The sequence below is a fragment of the Daphnia magna genome, unplaced genomic scaffold (genome assembly GCF_020631705.1).
Source record: "Daphnia magna isolate NIES unplaced genomic scaffold, ASM2063170v1.1 Dm_contigs143, whole genome shotgun sequence".
Lineage (NCBI taxonomy): Eukaryota > Metazoa > Arthropoda > Branchiopoda > Diplostraca > Daphniidae > Daphnia > Daphnia magna.
In genome coordinates, this window is record NW_025533140.1 from 94412 (window position 1) to 117636 (window position 23225).

Here is a 23225-nt window from a genome sequence, read left to right on the forward strand (position 1 = left end):
TTCATGTTTCCCACAGTGATTCATTTAAGACTGTTGCTTGCTTGTCGACAATGTGGATTATTTCTCGCTGATTTTGCGAGAGATTTTGAATTTGATTGTTCAGCTCTTCCAAATCTTTTTGTGTCGACACTCCAAAAAGCCATTTGAGGATTGTTCCTCCCCCATCGACGAGACTTCGCCGATTTCTTTGATTTGTATTAAGGGCTTTTTTGATGTTTGTTAATCGATCTTCTGCGTTCTCCATTCCTTTTAGGAAAGACTGCATTCTGCTGGTGATTCTTTTTGCTGCTATTTGCTGGGGCCTTGATCCTTGATTTTTCCATCTTTCTGCTACTTCTTGTTGTTGGAGAATTTTTTCTTTCAAATATGCGGTGGCCGCGTCAACTGGCCCAAAATCAAGGTCAGTCACGATTGTCCACGATGATTCACTAAAAGCAACGTCGGCTTGTTGTTTGAAGATAGCGTTTTCTCTCAGGATCAGTGAAGTGCTTTGTTGAGGGGGCCAGCAAGAAGATGAAGAACGGCACTAGAAAGGTAAGATACCTAGCTGGAGGTCTTCTATTCCGTATGGGCCTTCGTGATGCGTTTGAAGAAATCTGGTCTGGAGGAGAGGAGGGCACTTCATTGCCAGTAGTGTCGGGTGCCACATTGATTTCCTCACGTACTGTCACTTCCTCTTCGGTGTAAGGATTTGAATCAATCGAATCAGGTAAGTCTTGTGCTTCTTCTTGCTGTTCACCTTCGAGTTGTCGGACGTTTTCTGCGGTTGACTCAGTGTTATCTAAGGTCGCTTTCTGTGGTGACTGCCAGTCCAAAGTGGCTTCGTGAAAAGACTTCATTCGAGCAACGTGAACAATATCCGCTTTTCCTCGGCCTGTTGCCGATATCACTTCGTAGTTCACTGGTGTAGTTTGTCGCAACACTTTGTATGGACCTAACCACCGGTGAAGAAGTTTTTCCGATTTTCCAACTTTGCGAAATGGCTTGTAGACGAGCACTAGATCACCTGCTTGGAAGGATAGTTCTCGATGACGAGCATCATAGGCCTCTTTTTGCTTTTGTTTGACTTGCTCCATTCTTGTCTGCACAATTTCTCTGGCTTCAGTTAGGTCAGCTTGTAGGCGATCTTCATAACTCATTGCAGCGTCTTCTTCGGTCAGCAATGGGTTGGGATCAGCGTCCAATTCCAAATCAATGGGAAGTCTGGGTTCACGGCCGTAGAGTAGAAAAAATGGTGAATACCCCGTAGACTCTTGTCTTGCTGTGTTGTATGCAAAGCATACGTATTGTAGAGTGCGATCCCAATCACGTTGGTCACTGCTGACGTACATTGAAAGCATAGCTGCCAATGTATGATTCATTCTTTCCACCGCTCCATTTGCCTGAGGGTGGTAACTTGAAGTTGTCTTGTGATTTGTGTGCAGTTTCTTTACAACAGCTTGCGTTAGATCAGAGGTAAAACATTTCCCCCGATCCGTAATGATTTTCTCTGGAGCTCCGTGACGTAGAAGAATTTGATTAACCAAAAATTCTGCGACATCATCTGCTTTTCCGGTGGGCATAGCTTTCAGTTCTACCCATTTTGTTAGATAATCAACTGCCACGATTATCATCTTGTTTCCTTGAGTTGACAGTGGGAATGGACCTAGTAGATCAATGCCTACTTTCTAAAATGGTCTCTCTACTTTGATGCATTGTAAGAGTCCTGCAGGTTTGTCTGTTACTCTGTTGGACTCCTTTCCTGCTTTGACAATGTACACAACTCTGTACGTGGCGAGTTATGTCGAGGGCCATCTTTGGCCAGAAGAAACGATTACAAATCTTGTGTAAAGTGCGATTGATGCCAAGATGTCCAGACACGACATCATCATGGTAGGCTTGTAGAATTCTTTCACGATATTCCACAGGAACTTACAGTCTTCTGTAGTTCTTCCCATTCTTAAGGGTTTCCTTGTACAGCTTTCCATTGTGAATTACAAAATTTTTAACTCTTGATTTTCCGTTTTGGAGTTTCACAATTAGCTGATTCCAATTGTGGCAAGCCTTCTGCTTTTCAGCCAATGACTCGTCTTCGGTTTCGGAAAGGCCAGGGAGGGTGATTGCTCCCACCACAAAACAGCGATCATCTTCTAGCTCTTGTGCAACTGGTAGCGGATTTCTTGAAAGACAATCTGCATTGTCATGCGTTTTTCCACTGCGATACACAATGGTTATGTCGTATTCTTGAAGCGACAAGCTCCATCGTGCCAAACGACCTGCTAGGTCTCTTTTGCTCATTAACCAGCAAAGAGCTTGATGATCGGTCACCACTTTCACTTTGCAACCCCACACAAAGCATCGAAACTTGGAAAGACACCACACTAGTGCGAGACACTCTTTTTCAGTAATTGAATAGTTCACTTCTGATTTTGTTAGAAGGCGGCTGGCGTATGCGATGGGACGTTCTGCTTCTCGGATGCGTTGAGCCAGTACACCTCCTATGCCATAACCACAGGCATCAGGGAAAATTTCCATTGGTAACTCGTAGTTGGGATGCGCCAACACTGGTGCCGAAGTGAGTGCTTGTTTCAAAGTATTGAAGCTACAAATTTGACTTTCTCCCCACGTAAATGGAATCTCTTTTTACGTCAGTGTAGTAAGCGGGCGTGCAATTGATGCAAAACCTTGAATGTGACGTCGATAGTACGAACACAAGCCGAGAAAGCTTTGTACTCGTTTCACCTTGTTTGCGGTTGAATGGCCTTCGTTATGTGATGGGAAACTTTGAACTGCCTCCAGCTTTTCAGGATCTGGGGCCACGCCTTCTTTTGAGATAAGATGTCCCAACACTTTTAGTGTGTGCTCCATAAATGAGCATTTTGACCATTTCAATTTCAATCCAGCTTGACAAAGGCAACCCAGCACTAGACGAAGTCGTTCCAAATGCTGTTGGAAGGTTGCTGAGTAAATGATGACGTCATCTAGGTAAATCAGGCACGTCGACCAACGAAGTCCGGCTAGGATGATGTCCATTGCTCGCTGAAAGGTTCCAGGGGCGTTTGTTAAACCAAACGGAAGAGTACGAAATTGGTACAATCCATCTGCAGTGATGAAGGCTGTCTTCGGTCTATCACTGTCAACAACTGGAACTTGATGGTACCCCGACTGAAGATCGATACTTGAGAAAAATGTGGCGCCTTCCAGCCGACTCAATGTGTCCGCTATACGTGGTAAGGGATAGGAATCTTTCACCGTCACTGCGATTAGCTTGCGATAGTCTACGCAGAAGCGCCATGTGCCATCTTTTTTCTTGACTAATACCACTGGGGAAGACCAAGGGCTATCAGAAGGTTCGATGACTCCTCGACGCAGCATTCCTTCCACTTGATTTTGAATAACAGCTCGTTCTTTCCAGGCACTCTTGTAAGGAAGCTGATGGATTGGGGAAGCATTGGCGGTATTGATGTTATGTTTGACTACTGAACAGTATCCTAAATCATCCTTGTTTAATGCGAAGCATTGGATGAATTGCTTGAGGATGTTTACTGTTTCTTTTTTCTCTTCTTTTGTTAAATTTTCCCCAATTCTTCCTTCGAGATGTTTCAGCAATTATTTTTTTTCTACACTCGAATGTTGGTCTTCCTCCGAAGTATCTAATGTTAAGACTTCTTGAGCTTCTTCAATCTCTTTAGCTTCGGAATGTTTTTCTAGGATTCCCAACGTCACTCCCTTTTCTAGCCATGCCATTTTCGGAGACAGATTTGCTACTGGAATATTTTCCAAATCCGTTCGTACAAGCGCGTGACCAGTAGACAGGCTTGTTGTTGCCAACAGGGGGCCTGATGGTGTCACGATGCATGAACCTTCGATTTTGTTAAAAACAGTTGCTGGAATTTGCTTCACCGTGTATGCTGGTATTTCTTGACGATCACTTGAGACCAGCCGATTTTCTTGTGATTGCTCTGCTTGAAGAGAAGTAATTTCTGCAAGCGGCGATTTCCCCGTCGTAAATGAAGATTCTTCTGACTCGTAGTCAATATGGATAGCTCGAAATTGTTGTAGGAAATCATTTCCCAACAGTAGTTCAAAACCTGACATTGGCATGACTATTGCGTTACCTTTTATAGTTATGCCTCTGTGGGTTACTACTATGTCTGCTGTACTTTGAGGTGCCAGAGTTAGACCATTTACGAGGCGAATCTTCGGTCCACTAAGAGGTTTTTTGACAAATTCCGTTTTTTTTAGTAATACTGGCGAAATTACTGTGACAGCAGCTCCTGTGTCGATGAGGGCTGTTGCAGCTTCTTTACCACATCTTACTGTTTCCTTAATTAATCTTGCGGAATTCAAGTTGAACACGTACGTTTCTGGATGGTCTGATTTTTCTCCTAACGTCTGAGGAACAGTTAAGTTGATGGGAAGATTTCCTTTTGAAGTCGCTCCTGCGGCTCCATCCTTGGGCGGACCTTTGTACTGTTCAGATTCTGGATTCTTGAAACAGTTGCGAGCAATTTGTCCTGATTTTTTGCAATAGAAACATTGCGGTCTTCCACTTATAGTGCGACCTTTTGGCTTGTAAGGTCCCTTCGATTTCACTTGCTCGTTTTTCTCTTTTGAAATTAACTTCTCGCAAGTTTTTTGAATTAACTCACGCATCGTCTTCATAAGATCTGCTTGCTGGTCCGGGTAGACCACCGCTAGGTTTGGTAACTGCTCGTGAGGCTTCTGCTGCTCCGCTGTGGTATCCTTCCATCCTCGTGTATCTGACATGAGTGATGCTTCTGTATAGGATTTTGCTAGTGCCAAAAATTCTTCGCATGTTTTAGGCTTCAGCGGATAAATCTTTCTGAAAAGCGTTGGTCGAAGTCCTCTAAAAAGATGTTCCAATCGGTGCGTTTCTCACATGTTCGGGTCGACCAGTCGACAAAGGTTAAGAATTTCGTAGTAGTACCTAATGGTTGGCTCGTCCACTCCTTGGGTTCTACTTCTGAGTCTGGTCTCTTGAAAAAGACCGTAATTATCTGGCTGAAATTCTTTCAAAAATACCGAACGTAAACCGGGTACTAAAGGTGTAGCCGGGTTTCCTCCAGCAGCCGGTTGTGCTGGTGTATCTTCCCAGTCATTCGGGAGTCTTGCGCACAGGAACCAATTTCTTGCAGTATCATCCAAGTACATACTGAAATTATTTCGTTTGTCAGCATTGCCCCAACCATTATGGGTAGAAATCGTTTCGTAGCGCTCTAACCATTGACGAGCGTCTTCCGTTGGGCTACCCCGAAAAATAGGTGGGCTTATGAATTTTCTTACAGCTGTCATAGCTGTTCTTTGACGTTGCTGCTGATGTCTTGGATTTCCAACAAGATGTTGTCCTATCACAGGAACAACAGGATGTATAGGCTGTCTTGAATCTGCTTCGTTGTCAGATCCTGAATCTGACTGATCTTCAGAGCTGCTAGAATCACTCCGTTGAAGGATTACTTCACCTGACGTAGCTAAATTTTCAGTAGAGGTCGAAATTTCTGGATCTTGCGTCTGGCCTGTTGCTGGACTTTCACCATCTGACAATTCAGATGGCAATTCTGGATGCAATCGTCTACTTGGATCGCGAGGGCAACTAGGTAAACGCGGATTAGGCTTTTTCTGCATCGACTACAACTTAAGCAGCACAAAATTTGTTAGCAACGGTTAACGAGCTGCGTCTCCACCATTTGGCACACTTGACTTCAAAGGGATGTATTGTAACTCAAAACAAGTGAAATACATGCGAGAAAAAGAATAACACTCTTTTACTTAGTAGCTACGGGTCTAGCGGAATAAGAACTAATGAGGGAGAGAAAATAGTGGGTTTTATACTAGCATTGAAAATACGCCCCTTCCCTAAGGTTACATGAACTTAACGTACTTTCTTAATCTATTTTAAAATTTCTGCTTAATAAAGAGTAATGCCTTAATTACAGCGTCAGCTGTAGCTTCTCTAGGAAGAGATAAGCATTTCTGCTATTGTCCCTCCGCGACAATATAATATAATAGTAGACTAGTCTACTATTGACTAAAACGGAAAAAAAAGAAAAGTCTTAGGTGGGGATTTAACACGGGACCACACATTATTGTCTTTCGCAGCAGAGCGCCCTAACTACTCAGCTATTTTGATATAGTGTTGTTTCTACATTTTCCTGAATATATTGAGGATTCAGTTAAGAACTTAGAAAAAATTGTGACTGAAAACAAAAGTGTGTTTACATTTAAGACATTTGAGTATGTGTCAATAATTAAATCCTACTTTTAATAATTATATATTAATTTTAAACTATAATTTCTATTTTTTTCATTTTTTATCGCTAATTTAACCCAAATATTTCAAAATAACAAAGAAAATGTTAATTTCCAATAACAAATTTTAAAAGCCAAAGTGGAAATAGTTGTATAAAAGCAAATAAAATATGACAAATTTAAAGGGGGAAGTAAAATTTACCGGTAAGTCATCAGAAGAAAGTTAGGAAATGGTAAAAACCAAAAGGTCATGGACTAATTTGTGTTACAGGAGCTGGTCGTGACTTAAAAGAGCCAAGGCTTTGTCCGCAAGTGCTTTAAATATACCGTAGAGGCGCCTGGTGGTGGTTTGGAGCAATATAACAAAATAATTTCGTGCAAGTTTGTTTAAACATTTGTATTGATGCTTACTTTTGACAATACATTTTTTTCCATGAACAAAAGTTCTTGACAGCTTTTTACTAATTTCCATATGTGTTCTTTCTTTGGCTAGGTAAAAATTACGAAAGCGTTTTGATTCCGTATGAAATCTTATGTGGACATATTGCAGTATTATATATGGTAGTGACTCTTCATACTTCATGGAATGCGATCTTCCAGATTTAATTTGCAATTCAGCTTTCCCCTTCATAATAAAGGTATTGATGATTACTCTTCCTGTAAATTGTAAATTAGTTTTTTATAGTTGAATGCCAATTACTCTCTAATTCAAAACTAGTTTATTGGTCCAATAATTGACACCAATAATTGACGCTTCTGCGAAAAAGCGTAAGTTGAAAGATTTGGCTTGTTATTACCGTTTATTTCGATAACGGTGACGTCATGACTCGTAAGTGTGAAAGAAGACAAGACGGAGAACGAAGCAAACACTATAAATTGATTGAAATTTAGAAATCTTGGATCCAAAATCTGTTTATCTTTGGCCCACGTTACATGTCTATAGAAAATTTTTTTCAAAAAAATTTCCCGAAGGACATTACCGAAGGAATCTTGTTGTAAAAATACTTGTTCCAAAATCCTTTACTATTACTCGAGTTTTTTTATTGTATTACTTGAGTAATTGCCAAGTAAATTTTTACCTGGGTTAGCAACTTCTTTAAAGCAGGAAATTTCAGCACAGGCTTTTCTGTTGTTACATCTTGATAAAAAAACAAACTGTTGATGAGTAAGAAAAATAGCCAAAAATATTCACCAAGGAAAAACTGGTATAAAAGGGAAATAAAGACTACTTACAGAAAAAAATGGCAATGACCACTCCAGCAATCACAGAATAATTTTGGCTCAATTCAAGATGAGTTCTGTAGGTAAATATAGGATACATCCACTAAGAGGGGTATAAGTAGTTGTACTTGATCAGCACTACGTTTAATTGAGTACCTTCATCAGTAAAGTAAATACAAGAAAAACTTTGAGAATAAAATACATGGGCATTATTAGTGACCAAAAAGAGATTATGTGTACTTTCTAGTGGTAAGATTCCAGATAATGGAGATGGATCTTAACCTCGATGACAGCCATGACCATCCTTTAGTTGGAAATTATGTGTTCGACAGAGGTTGTCTAAGAAGTGTAAGAATAAAGAAGTGGATGTGGTTTCCAATACTCCAACTAGCAATATGGCAAAAAGTGCCAGCAACAAACCGAGGCAGTTCAGGTAGACTGCTATCAATCACACGGCATTTTGGCAATTCTGCAAAGTTTCTTCACCTAATGAATTTAAAACAAAAAAAATAGTCATGTTAGGAATACAAGTATCTGGGAAATAGTCAAATAACCAATCTCAACTTTATTTGGTTGCTGCTCTAATAACAATTACCTACTTGTTAACATTTATTTAAGTAATTTAAGCAATTCCATTTAAGTCACACCTATTTCCCCCCGGCAGCCGGTGGGCACTAACATCAAAATGTGCTATTTCCCCCCGGCTGCCAGTGGGCGCTAAAGTCAAAATTGTCTATTGATTACCGGCTGATATTTAGTTCCATCCAGGACAAACCAAGGTGTATTTCTAAATTACATAGAGAGGTATAGAATATAAGATAACTTTATTATCGTGTTTTTTTTCCCTCTTAGTCGGGGGGTTGTCGACTCGTCATTTGAATGTATGAATTTAAAAAAAAAAAATAAATTCTTAAATAAATTTTTTATTTTTTTATATTTTTTCTATTTTTTCATACTTTTTGTATTTTTTCATATTTTTTTACATTTTTTCAGATTTTTTCGTATTTCCAGAAGTTAGACCAAAAGTTGAACAGATGCTTGGCCAGCTATCAAAATAGCGTACCACCGTACGTGCGCTGCGGTCCACGTTGTTTCATGAGGGTATGTTCAAATTGCTATACTTATGCTTTATTTTCAATACGTGCCTGGTGGCAAATTACGAGACATATTATGCATATTCGAACAAGAAGCTATATTGTCGAGCCAAAACCAATTTATTTAGCCGCTAAATAAATTAACCTTCACATGAAAGACAAAATACTACTGTTATCGTTAGGTCTCCGGCTATATAATAAAACCTGGATTGCATTATCAAATTCACGCACACTTCCAAAGAATATCTTTATCAATTGCAGACCTCGCTTCGAATCGGAGGTAATCTATTTGTAAAATATATATTTCTTTTTGTTTCCGAGAGTTCTCAACTTGTCTTATCAGTGAGGCTCAACTACCTCGAATCTTATGTAGTTCTAATTATTCCATTGAATGATCCACTAATCACTATATGGGTAAATTGTAGATTTTTTCACAATACGAAAAATCTAGCTGTGTTTAAAGAAAAAAATCTGAGCACTTGAAATTGATCTCAGCGACCCTGGTGGGGCAAGCACAAATCATAATTTTCTCTGTAAAACGTTTCAGTGTAACATTTTTGGGGTAAAGGGAAGTATTTGTTTAGTTCAAATAATTCATAAACATACACTATATTCTAATAGAATAAAGAAAAACGCGTCGTTCGGCATAAAAAAATTAATTTAAGGATGTTTTGAAGTATTTTATTTATATTTTTGGAAATGACGGTATTAACATGGCGTTTATGGGGAGAAAAGTTGTGTATCTAATCACGTGAACGATACTTTAGCGCCCTGGGTATAACTTCTACAATTTTTTCATGTTCAGATAACTTTTAGAGCACTTTCTCTTCTGATACAGGAAAAAAGAAAAAGAAAGTAAGTCCTCATCAGTAAAAAGATATTCAAGTTTTCCTAAGACCCGTAGCGCCATAAGAATGCACTAAAAAAACGGGGGTGTACCTAATCGTTTGGTGGGTACTGTATTTTTATATTTTTTTGTATTTTTTTGTATTTTTGTATTTTTTGCTTAAAAGTATTGGGGTGTACGAATATTTTTTCGAGTTGAAAACCCCCCGCTCTTATTAGATGTCCTCACTTTCGATATAGCAGGGCAAATCATAAACAGTAACTATACCACAGTACCACCTGGCTGCCGGGGGGAAATAGACAATGGAAAAGTCTATTGCCCCTCAACTCCAGAGGGCACTAGTTACGGGGAAGGGTATGCCTGTCTCTAAAGTAAATCTTGATTTATGTGAACCATCTGCTCACCAAAAGAGATCCACTCGTTCAACTGTTAGCCTAAAAACAGCTAAGTTATTACAGCTTGGGTTAAAAAATTCTAAAACTATTAGGAAACCAAAATCTTTAAAGTGGGAAGATATTAAGAAATCTATTAGTAATAGTCCTTCACTTCTTGCACGCACTATTGACTGGCTTCGGCAGTCCCCTTCTAACTCAGATTTTGAAAGTGACAGCGAAAAACCGACGCGCGCTTTATTACAGGGTTCTTCTCCACAGCTCCCCTTCTCCCTACCTATAGTTAATGACCCTAAGATAACCTTTATAATTCAACCGACAGCCCCTGAAGCAAATAAAGTTGATATAGCCTAAGCGGATCTTCCGGAAGCAATACTAAACACGGTAGAATTCACGGCACAGCAGTGAGAAGGCAAGCGTACTTTAACGCCAACGTTATCATCCGACAGCACAGTACAAGCGAACTTTTTTTCCGGCTTGATTGTAGTTGTGTTAGGGCTCGGCTCCGATCACATTCTAATCGGGAACACCGCTAACTTTCCCCGATAAAAAAACTTTCTCCGCACCCAATCGACTAAAATTTCCCCGATTGGTGCGGCGTCGAGCGCTAAGTTTTGTAGATACTAGGTAAGTAGATAGACAGATTGTAGCTTCCAGATATCAATGTCATACATTAGAAAATTTATAGTTTAATCTACGACTCTGATAGATCCAAGATAGTATATCAGTATATGTTCCAGTATGTACTTCTGAATTGTGAGGAATTATTAGCTGGTGGCACCATGGTCAACCCTCAGGGCGAACGAGTAGCCTGGGAGTCGTGGGAGTGGGACTAAAGGCGTACGGTATCTGCGAGGGGTCACCGACTCTATTTCTCGTGGCTCACTCCTTGAGCAAAGACGGAAAAACGGGTAGAAATTAGGGAAATTTTGGTAAATCATGGAAATTTAGGGAAATCCAGGAAGTTTAGAGAAATTACGGAAATAAATATAAGTGTCCTTAAAACGTCCGATGAAGCGTTTTGGATGATTATTTAGTTTATTTTAACAAATTCAGATTTATTACAGATGAATTGCTCATGAACTGTTCGTAATTTTGTCTATATTTTTTACAAAATGCCATTATTTGGAAGCATTTTTTTAATTCGTAGCTATATGGCAACTCTGTAGTCGCTAGATAACAAATTTAGCAGACGACGCAAAGACTTGAAAATGGCACTATCAAACATCTAGAATTGGACGTTTTCTGTCTGTTGAGGAAGAATGGACTAAATCTGGCGTCGACAACAAGACAACTAGAGATCAACTACGAGCCAATCGGGGCCCTTTTTTCAATCAGGTTCACATTTCAGGGCGTTGGGGCGGGGCATTCGGGGTTCAATTGGGGGACGTAATCAGCGATGCAATCCTGATTGCAATCAATATATTTATGGTGAAACCTAATCGATCGAGGATTTTGATCCGATTGCCTCGATTACAACCCGATTATACCTTATTCTGCCAGCCTACACCGATTTTTTTATCGTTTTATTTAATTTGATTTCATTTTTTCTTAGTTTACCCAGTGAATAATAGTAGAAATCGGGGAAAAATAGAGAAATCTCGAAAAAATACGGAAATCACGGAAAATTTAGGAAAGAATACGGGAATTGCGGTAATTTACGGTATTTAGGGGAAAACTTGAAATTACGGATATTTACGGAAATTACGGAATTAGAAAAAAAGGGAAATACGGAAAAATTTCTCGAGGTTCACCCTGGTTAAAGAGTCGGCGACCCCTCCGTTTCTGATAGTTACCAAGGAGGAGGACGGCAGGACGGCTGATGAGGCTAGAAAGCGAAAATGTCTTGTTCAGTTGCGCAATAGTATGTTGAGACATGCTCTTCTGGAAACAGGTTCAAGATGGAATTTATACATCCTTTGTGAAAGCTACAAGTAAATTAAAAACACTTTGGCTAAGGAAAAACTCAAATTCTTTCAATTTAATCTTTAAAAAAACTTGTATCAGTATCAATTTTAGATTTTCTTCCCTTTTTCAACGTTTTATTGGGAAGGTGAAAAAAAATGTATTACAATTTCTGGTGGTCTCCTTAAATTAAATCTAAATGAAAACCTCGTAATGACATGTTGATAAGCCATTGTGAAAAAAAAACATGAGCATTATAGATAACCACTGACATTGCTTATGTTCTACCGATCACATGAATAGGCAAGTCATATGATTATGTATGATGTTTCTAATATCATGTTTAGTATTGATAATGCCAATAAAAACAATACTTTGTATTGCACCATCATACTGTAAGTACCAACACCCTAATAAATAGTGTCACACGGGTTGTATTTGAACAAGCACAAATGAATACAACAAGCGATTACTTAAATCTAAACAATAAATTTACTTAAACAAAAAGGAGGATAACCATTACCAAAAGTTGGAGAACGTCTGAAGACCTCTAGGGAAACCAGAGAACTCCTCTAACGGAGCCCAGCTCCGGGAGCTCACCCGATGGAGACTCATCCAACGCAGATCCGGTGCAGCGTTTTATACCGTTGCGCGAATTACTCCCCTTCCAGACTCCGTATCTGCGTATGTTTCTTAGAGCGAACTTCTCCCGATAATTTCTTCACCACGATCGCAGCGTTGTCCAAGGAGCGGATGACTCATCTCTGCGAAGAGATAACCAATCTCCCTTTTCACCCGTGACAATAGCAACCCTTTCTGCACGGGAGTTATGGGAATGTCTCTAACATTCTGATAGACTCTGATAAATCTTCTACTTGTGTCAAATTCCCTCTCTCAAAGGTAATACCAGTAAAAAGGTACATTGAAAACAAGAAATTTGGATTTCAATTCATCCCAGGCTTGAAAAATCGTGTTTCCCTCCAAGAGATCAGCTCCCATGAAAAAGGAGACGTTGTTAAACGGAAAAAAGACGGTCTAATCGAACTGAATGTTTTTATCGACACAGAGGAGTTTATTACGATTCCTTAATAAAGGAAGGAGTTTGTAGCTTAGGATGAACGAAAATTTATAATCAATATATAATTAACAGAGAATAATATATAAATATATCTCATCACAAAATTGTAGACACTGTCTGAAAACTGAATAACAGACCTCCATAGCCTAAATCTGTTCTTTATCGGCAAAAATTAATGCAGTTTTCATTCAAAATTTTTATGGGTTATCGTCAACAACGACCACTGGATATTCAGTAATTAAGGAATCATTTTCCAATTAAATAAAAAAAAACATCATCAGAAAAATTTATTTTATTCAGTCACTTGTTTCGACAGCATTGATGCGCACATAATTTGTCATTAAATATTACATCTAATACTGTCCAACAACAATAAAAAACAATAAGAACTTAATTGTCAAGAACTCACAATTTTAATGAAAGAATGATTTTGACCATTTGCCTAACCTCTTTACAAATAACTAGTGTAAATGCATGAAAAAAGAAATTCTTTTGCAGTCGGAATCCGTCGACAGTGGCTTAAGACGATGAGTAGACTTTGAAGTTCGCATTTTGCTGCAAACTGTAAATATAGTCTTTTTGATAAATGACCAGAACACTGCTTTTGGAAACCGTTACGCAGAGAATTTCTTCCGTACCTTTGACCAATAGAAGAAGTCTTCTTAGGAGGATATCACGTCGTCCAAAAGTTAAAGAGAAAAAAAAATGAAGTGAAGAATCGAAAAAAGAAATATCCTCTCTCTACAACTAATTCGTGAAAATGTATGAAACAAGAAATTCTCTTGCATTTGGAGTCCGTCGACAGTGCCTAGAGACGACAAGTGGACATTGAAGTTCGCATTTTGCTGCAAACTGTAAGTTTAGTCTTTATTATGATAGTGGACATCTAGACCTTTTATCGCGAAGCGCTGTACCTCAAGTCAATAGAGCAGTAAAACATCCTACGTTGCACGTTCTCCACAAATGCAAAAATCTCATTTGTGTCGAAGTTTGTCTGCTGCGGCTGCAGCCGTAGCACTAAAAATTTTGAAAAAATATTCATCAATAAAAAACTTGAGACAAGATGGTTTTTTTTAGTTTTTACGCTCTATAGATATCCTCGACCCTATTGACAAAAGTAAAAAAAATAATCCTTTTTCATTTTTTTTCTATGAATATTTGTTCAGAAACTTTTATAGAAATAGATAGATTTTGATGAGGGCTATCGAAATCTGTAAAATTTATTTAATTTGGACTTATAGTTTTTCCGCAAAAAATTATTTAAGTTTTACATAAATCAGGGAGGTAGGGGTTACCCAATACCTGTGAAACCGCACCGAACTTAACAAAAAATTGTAAAACGGTTACCTTATTAACAACTAATATTACCTTATTAAAAATTTTTAATGTAATAATTTTGAACAAATGGATAGATCTTATCAAGAGCTATCCATTCCTGCAATTTTTTTTCAAATATAGAGCTCATAGTTTACCGATTATAATTCATTTAGTTTCACGATCCGTCAAACCACACCGACAAAAATATCCAATCGGTTTAATACTCGGTTAGATATTTGTTAAACAAAAATTTAACGGAAGTGGATAGCCACCATCATCGGCTGTCCATTTCTGTAAAATTTGTTTATTTAGACATAATATTTTTACCTATGAAGCTATTTTAATTTTGTGTACTGAGAGAGAGCAATAAAACATATTACGTTGCACGTTCTCCACAAATGCGAAAATCTCCTTTGTGTCAAAGTTGGTCTGCTGCGATGAGTCATTACTCGGGTAGGTGCTTTTCAAGCTGTTTTCTTTCGTTCAAAATACCTCCTTTAAAAGACATGGCCCAACCTTCACTTTAAAAAAGGTGGGCAAGTGAAGGAAAATAAATAAAACTGATGTATAGAGCAGTAAAACATCCTACGTTGCACGTTCTCCACAAATGCGAAAATCTCATTTGTGTCCAAGTTGGTCTGCTGCGGCTGCAGCGTCTTATAGAAAAACCAACTTCTTCATGTTAAAAAATAAGTTTTCATAAATATAATTAAGATTTTCCCCCTTTTCTTCCTAGCAGAGGGTACCCTATTCATTTTATCATTTCCCATTTTTTTTTCTAGTCCTAGTTCTATCTGGTTTATTTTTATTTAGCTATTGTTTCTGAATGGTTTGTTGTTCATCCCCTTGTAGCAGACGAATTTCTGGCAGCAAACGAAATTCTTCGGCTAAAAGAGACGAGCAACTTACAAACAAAAATAAAATAAAAATAAAGTAGATGGAACTGGAGCTAGAAAAAAATATTGGGAAATAAAAAGATGAATAGGGTACCCACTGCTAGGAAGAAAAGGGGGAAATCTAAATTATAGTTATGAAAACTTAATTTTTAACGTGAAGAAGATGGTTTCTCCATGAGACGCTGCAGCCGCAGCAGACCAACTTGGACACAAATGAGATTTTCGCATTTGTGGAAAACGCGCAACGCAGGATGTTTTACTGCTCTATTGCACAAAATAAGTCAAATAGGGTAAACAGTAATGATATCGGGTTTTGGAACCGGTTCCACTACCCGAATGCCCATGAGTGGAAATTCACAATTATTACAGTAATTTTAATGAAATTATACCGTTGATTAATTAAGTAATATTCTAATAAATGAGAAAAATTGCAAAGTTAAAAGGCATTGGATTACGGAAAGGAAACAAAAAGAAAAATAAACAATAAACATAAATAATAACAAACCCAAAAAAAAAATAATGGCTCGGGGTCGGGGATTTTGTGTTTTTGCCTGACAGGGTTCAAGTTCCTGAACGAGATGGAGTTGCAACTGAATGCATAAGGCAAGTTGCGCTAGTATAGCGAATTGAGCTGTCTATCTCTTGCTGCAAATTGAGGCCAGGGACCTGAACCCTACCAGGAGTTGTCGTCATGTTTTGCTTGACAGCGTTCAGGCCCCTGAACGAGATGGAGTTGGAAAGAAGAACCAAATTGGGCGAGGTACAGCGTTTCACAATAAAAATAAACAATCAAGAAAACGAGGTAGAAATGGGGTTGATTACAGAAATTGATATGCATGTATAAGAATGGAACAATGCAACTGAAATGAATAAGGAGATATAAAAGAATTTTCCCTATAATTAAGCGATAAATATAAAAAATTTAGATGCCTTTGTTTTCTCACATTTCCTGAGTGTGTGAAGCATCTAATCCTTAGGGAAATGGAAAAATTTCGAAATTTTTTAAAGGCAGGGGCAACGCCAACTTGCGGCATTGACGAGCAGGATTTTTGAGCATCCTCTCAGCAGGTATAGGCCAGTGTTTCGGATTTTTTTTTTCAAATCAAAACCAAATCCAATCAAATCCAAATCCTCCCGGATTTTTAAGGGATTTGGATTTGCCTTATTTTTCAATGGCTTGGATTTGGATCGGATTTGATCCCCACAAAAAAACCCGGATTTTGTCAAATCAAATCCAAATCCTTTATAAAGATTTGTTTCGGATTTTTTTCCAATTTAGAATTTTTTTTCCTGTACCACCCAGCCACTGTTTAGTATTTACCTTTCTTGTCGTCTGCAGACTCTGCAGACGGACAATCATTGCTCTCCTGACAATGATTGTCCTTCTGACTTGCACTTTAGTCCCTTGGGTTATTGGAAAGTAAACGCCCATCGATTTCCATTGTTGGCTTTGATAGCAAGGGAGCTCTTCGGGTTGCCCGCTTCGGGAGGAGAGATCGAACGGGTCTTTAGCACCGCCACGGACATTGCATCGGCTAAAAGAAATCGCATTTAGCCTCCTCTCTTCGCGAAAATGCTTTTCATAAAGCGAAATATGAAACTTATGAGTCCTGTGACTCCTGTCAAACACAAATGATGAATTGTGGCTAACTCTTTTTTTTTGCTCTTTTCACCATTGTCAGTCAGAATACTCAGAAATAAAAAGATTTAATCCAACTTAAGAAATCTAAAGGAAGCTGTTATTATAGTTTAAAAAAATATGGATTTTGTAAGAAATCAGAAGTCGAACAGATTTTTTAGCAAAACTTCTATTAAAAAGTAAACTAATCCTATTAAGTCTTGGGTTTTTATTTGATATTAAATTAGGGATTAAAGTAAAAAAAATTAAAAGGAAATTTAAAAAATTTTTACCTTGACACAGAATATGTAGAAGAACTTGTATGTAACTATGTGTTACATGTTGCAATCATAAAATTAACAATTGATTGTGAATTGGATTTGGATCGGATTTTGGATCGGATTTGGATCGGATTTTCTCAAATTTAAAATGATTTGGATTTGGATTTGGATTTGGATTTGATTTGGATTGGATTTTGCTGATTTTTTCGAACTTAGGATTTGGAACGGATTTCAAAACACACGCAATGATTTGGATTTGAGTCAAATCCGGCAAATTTAGAAAATCCGAAACACTGGTATAGGCTGATCATAATCTTTCTATTCTTGGTCTGTGAAACAGCTCAGAATAACTTGGTGGAAATTACCAGAAGCTCTCCCACTCAATCCCGAATATCTCAGCCATAACGCCATGTCCATCCAAGCTATTCCGCAAACGGCAGCAATGGCCGCCAGATGGCTATCGCCTTTGACTGCAGTCAATCGATCAATTAGATAATCCCCACTTTCTCACTCACATTCAAGAAAAAACAAAGAAAGATGATTAAACATCAGAATAATTGATAATTTCTCCTAGAATAAATAGATTCCACTCCCGCAATAATAACAAAGAAATTAAAATGATAAAACATTAAAGAGCCATTTTTGGGGATAAATCGTTTCACCAAGACTGAATGAGTATCAAAAAATTTCTTAATAACATTTTACTTCAAGATAATTGCGTGAATCAGTTTGAAATATGTGAATACAAATATTTCCTTTTGAATGATTACTATACTTTTCCATTTTCTTGTGGAAAAGCATTCTCTAATCAAACTTACCTAGAGAAAAGGGAGAATGTTGGCTGCCATTTTAGTGGGCGTTAGCATAAAGTCACGAGTTGTTTTGATGAAACACATCTGTTATAATTCCTATAGCAACAAACAATTCCTAATAACTCTTGAAATGGCTTTCAAAGAGTTAATCCTTAATTTCTCCCTACGTGGATTTTCGGATCCGCCGACCCAACCGCTCCCGACTTAGATAGGAATTGTTGTCCCATAGTGGCTCCGAAGCCGTATCAAGGGCACCGCTGCGACGAGTTCATCCAGTTGATGTTCCAATCCAATCCCTCGAAAAAAGAAGTACTTCTGTTTTTCCGCTATATTTCGTTTGTCTCCCGTCGATGTCCCTAGACCGTTTCATTTCTTTTCTTTTGGCTCTCTATCAACTCTTAGAAAAGTTCGTTATTATCAGGTCTTTGTTCAGCGTGGGGAAATTTGCTCACTCCCTTTTACGACAGAGTTAACGTTTCACTAACTAGATGGCTAGTCCAATAAATTTTTTAAGCAGTTTCTATTATTTTTTTGAATAATTTTTTATTTGCTATTTTTTTTTATCCTTCTTGCTGTAGATTTCTTATTGTTTATTGGTAATTTATAGAAACAATTTTTTACTTGACTGTTCATCAAACAGTGCTTGGCAACGTTTACGCTCATTCCGGACTTGGATTGTACCGTCTGTGTTCTGCTTCGTGTGAGAAAACTGGAAAAGAGTATCTCCAATTCTTGCTTCAGTTAATGGATATTTTTACTCAACAAGGTATTATTTTTAAGTTTTAAAAACTAATCAGTGGGAGATGCTAGACATGCTAACTTTGCTGTTGAAAAACCGTGCTCCATCCCAACCGGACTTACCTTCCATTACGGAATTGTTTCAGTTGCCAATGAAGGATTTGGATGATGCGAAAAGTTACTTCGAGTTCAAAAGAATAAATAAATTATGGTGAATTAGAAAAGTTCCTTTAACTAGTAATGTAACTCACCATCTTTTTTTTTGTAGAGGACATTCGTCATTGGGATAGGGGAAACTACGAATACCATCGTTAGAAGGGTCATGAAATCAATCATGACCTATGATTGTGGGAGTTGTTTCTGCTACGTAGGCCTCAATGAGGATAAAATTGCTTTTAAAACTTCTACTATTTGTGGTATTTTAATTGGTGAGTTAATTGCATGCTTCAAATGCATTTTTATTTTAGCTTTCATTCGGCCAAATTTCAACAGTTTTATATTTTTTACAATTTCAGAAGATTTAAGAAGTGCACAAATCCATGACAAGAGATGCAGTGGAATGGAAAATAAAGAATTGTTTACGTCACTGCCCAAGGTATGTCTTCAAGAACAATGAAGATGGAAAAATTTATAGGGAAGACGAGCTCCGACAAGATGATAGCGACTACTAATTGCTGACTAATTTATCAGTTTCTACGTAAAGTGCGATTATTAATGCACTGATTAAATTACCTATTTTGAGTTTCATATTGTACCTGATCAGTTAAACTATTTTGAGTTTCATATTGTAATTTATTAATTTGACTATTTTGAGTTTCATATTGTACCTGAAGAAATAAAATAAATGTTGTTTTTGGAGATAAATTACTGAGTCTCTTTATTTTATGAAAAATAGCGGAATTGTTGCCAATTCATCAATAAATGCAGCGGAAAAATTGAGAACGAATGAGGATACTATTCGTATACAAGACGTTTATTACGCATCTCATTTGTTCCATTGACAACAGAATTACGTCCGAATGACGTCCAAGTTCTATCCAATGGAACGAGATAGGTACGAGTATGGGATCTCGGCGAAGCGGACATTACCCCTACGTAAAAGACGTCCAAGGAATGTAAACATGGAAATCTGGTATGTTCCAAGTACATCCCAGACGTCTTAAAATGACGTGTTTGGGACGTTTCTGGGATGGCACTCTGTTATCTGGGGATGAGGCACGGTCCCAACCAGATGGTCAATCGACACAGAAGTCAAACAAGAAAGCAACCCAGACATCAAACCAGAAATCAACCCAGCAAGAGTTTTCCATCAGCCAGACCACTTGCCCGATTAGTAAGGCCCGTCAACGTCGGCCGAATGACAGGGACAAGAGAGTTAACAAAACTGACGCTGCCCCTTCACAAAAGGAAAATTATGATTTGGAGGAAATTACCCAACTGCAGCAGGTAGTTTTCGAAATTACAATGGCTTGCGATAATCTTCAGGAGGAAAACGAGAAATTGCGAAATGACTTGAGTTATTGAGAACAAGAACACCAGGAACAGTTAGAAAATCTGAAACGTCAGCGAATCTTGCTAGAGGGCAAAACGACCCAACTTTTGGCCCAAAACGACCAGGAGTTGGAGAACACAAGGAAACTCCAACCGTGCCATGATGTTCTTCACAAAGAAATCTCCAAACTTCGTAGCGATCTGAAAGACAAAACAGATGAATATCAGAAGAAAACTTGAGGCAGCGTTACGTACTGCTGAACCAAAAGCGCACTCAGGCATTGGCTTTGAAGGAGCTGCAGTTGGAGAGGGCGGGAACATTCCTTTCAGATCAAGACCATTTAATTAAACCAATGCAACAAGAAATTGTCCGACTAGGAAAATTCAACGAAGAACTTTCTGAAAAGCTTGCGAAGACCGAAGCCAATTGGTCTTCTGCTGGCCAAATCTATCAAGAACAGATCAAGGAACCCGAAGTAGATGTGTTTGCACCACCAAGTATCCAGCGACAAGATATCGAAGCAGAACCAAACACTCTTCCGGAAACAAAGACAACCAGAGGGGTGTATGATCGGCGTGCGCTTATGGAACTTAAAGACAGCGTTGGGACCACCAACGTCAAACGTCTGCTAGATTTCGGTATTGTACGTGATTCACACAGTGAAAAATCAACCACGACCAACCAGGGAGTTGAATTTATGACTCGTTCTTGTCCTCCACTTTTACCTGCACCGGAACAGGGTCAACCAAGAAAACTTGAAAAAAGACTGATGAGTTCACAGGAAGAACCGAGAAAGGCAAACAATCCCAATGTTTGGATATCCAAATGGCTGTCGGAAAAATCTGAAGACGGCAACAAGCCATCTAGCAAAGAGATTTTGAGAACCATTCGTGGAATCTTAAATAAGCTTACACCATCCAACTACCAACGCTTATTAACAAAGATCCGAGAAACCAATATTGGCAGCCAAGATTGTTAGGCCGGGTTCATCAGAATCTTTTTTGAAAAAGAGGTCGAGAAATCCATTTTTGTCCTCAATCTACGCAAAAATGTGTTTGGCACTGTCGACCAAAGACGTTGCATCTTCATCCGATCCTGCGGAAACGGTTAACTCCCGCAAACTGATCCTATACCATTGCCAAAGGGAATTTGAAAAGGATAGTGCGGGATTAGTCAAGACAGAACAGAAACGACTTGAGTTTGAAAACGCCGAAACATAAACAGAAAAGAATAAGTAACAAGAGGAATTAAAAGAACTCGTTGACAAGAATAGAAGAACATCGCTTGGAAACATTGGATTCATTGGCGAATTATTCAAAGTCAACGTTATTTCTTCGAACGTTATGCATCAATGCATTGGAAAGTTACTGAGTCATAAGGAAGCCGAAGACTCGATTGAGTGTCTTTAAAAGCTACTGACCACCGTTGGTAAGAAATTAGAGAGTCCTACACTTCCAAAAAATAGAGTTAGGCCAAATTTTTCCAACGCTTAAATTATGACCTCATACATCCAAACTTTACAGACAATAGCTGGTGAGCGGAAAGTATCTAGCCATATCCGCTTCATGATTCAAGACGCAGTAGATCTACGCAAAACTGGATGGAAACCTCGTCGAGCGGAAAACGGACCCAGAACTATCGAGGAGATACATAAAGATGTTAACCAAGAGCTCGAGGGACAGCAAAATCAGTTACCTGTTCCACAAAATCAGGAGCAAATACTAAAAGATTCCTGACCTGTCAAACAAGTTAAGGACACGATTAACAACAGAACGCCTAAAGTGAAAAGGCAAAGAAAACCAAGAAGCCTGTACCGAACTTGGACTGTAAAAGTCAAAGGTGAAATGAAAGAGGAGCTTCTTGATCAGGAAGAACAACAACTACCTCTTGCTTGCCCAAACAATACACAAAAAGGCAAGCCCAGCAACGTAAGAACTAACGTGCCAGTAAATACCAGAGCCCAAACGGCGAATCCAAACAGCGTTTCAACTCCGAATTTCAAAATCGTTACCGGGCAAATAAAAATGAAGACCTTCCCTGGTAAGCGATGCTGATAAAAGTATCCCAGGGAAATTACCCACACATGGTTGGCAAAGGAGGTAAACACATAGATCACTTCAACTTAAAATTCGTGTACGAATACAGACAAACGCAGGAGAATCTGTCCATCGTGATTACAACTTCACTTTATCGGGAAATGATGCAGAAAACTGTAAAGCGGCTGCAAAGGACATTCTTGACGGGCTTCCTGTTCGTTTGGAATGTCCTGACCTAGCCTTGGATAGTGTTAAAAACTTAAAAATCAAGCGAATGAATAAGGAGTTTTCGGTTGAAATACTTTCGACTGTATGCTTGCCTACGAACAACTTACATCAATCGGCAAATAATCTTTCCGTCATCTTTCAATTCTTCACATAACTTTGTCCTGAACTTTGGGGATACTCGTCCTCCTATAAGAACCCTTTTTCCATTGTTGAAATATAAGGAAGAAATTCTCTGCGTAACGCTTTCCGAAGACAGTGTCTTGGACATCTATCATAATAAAGACTAAATTTACAGTTTGCAGCAAAATGCGAACTTCAATGTCTACTTATCGTCTCCAGGCACTGTCGACGGACTCCGAATGCAAGAGAATTTCTTGTTTCATACATTTTCACGAATTAGTTGTAAAGAGGATATTTCTTTTTTCGATTCTTCACTTAATTGTTTTTTCTCTTTAACTTTTGGACGACGTGATATCCTCTTACGAAGCCTTCTTCCATTGGTCAAATGTACGGAAGAAATTCTCTGCGTAACGGTTTCCGAAAGCAGTGTTCTGGTCATTTATTTTTAAAAAACTATAGTTACAGTTTGCAGCAAAATGCGAACTTTAAAGTCTACTCATCGTCTTCAGGCACTGTCGAAGGTTCCAACTGCAAGAGAATTTCTTTTTTCATGCATTTACAAGCAATGGTATTATAAGCAATTTCAAGCATTTGTAAAGAGGTCAGGCAAATGGTCAAAACATTCTTTCCTTAAAATTGTGAGTTCTTGACAATTAAGGTTTTATTGTTTTTAATTGTTGTTGGACAGTATTAGATGTAATATTTAATGACAAATTATGTGCGCATCAATGCTGTCAAAACAAGTGACTGAATAAAATAAATTTTTCTGATGAAGTTTTTTTTTTTTTGATTTAATTGTAAAATGATCCCTTAATTACTGAATATTCAGTGGCCGTTGCTGACCATATACCATAAAAATTTAGAATGAAAACTGCATAAATTTTTGACTATGAAGAACAGA

The 23225-nt window shown here is 38.3% G+C and overlaps 1 protein-coding gene across 1 annotated transcript; it reads right to left on the minus strand.

Moving 5' to 3' along the window:
- Nucleotides 1–1911: 1911 nt before the first annotated feature.
- On the minus strand, nt 1912–5625 carry LOC123467079. Its single transcript, XM_045167150.1, has 4 exons — nt 4931–5625; nt 3604–4849; nt 2664–3411; nt 1912–2543 (listed from the first exon to the last, which is right to left on the minus strand). Exons 1-4 carry the CDS (start codon nt 5623–5625, stop codon nt 1912–1914), a joined length of 3321 nt encoding a protein of 1106 aa, XP_045023085.1.
- Nucleotides 5626–23225: the final 17600 nt, after the last annotated feature.

Bases quoted from the DNA above. Each gene is read 5' to 3' on its own strand.
- LOC123467079 (XM_045167150.1), bottom strand. From the start codon at position 5,625: ATGCAGAAAAAGCCTAATCCGCGTTTACCTAGTTGCCCTCGCGATCCA. The intron at 4,850-4,930 runs GTACTACTACGA...ACATCTTTTTAG, and splicing joins GTGGACGAGCCAACCATTAG to AGGACTTCGACCAACGCTTT. The intron at 2,544-2,663 runs GTTTTGCATCAA...CTTCGGCACCAG, and splicing joins CTATCGACGTCACATTCAAG to TGTTGGCGCATCCCAACTAC.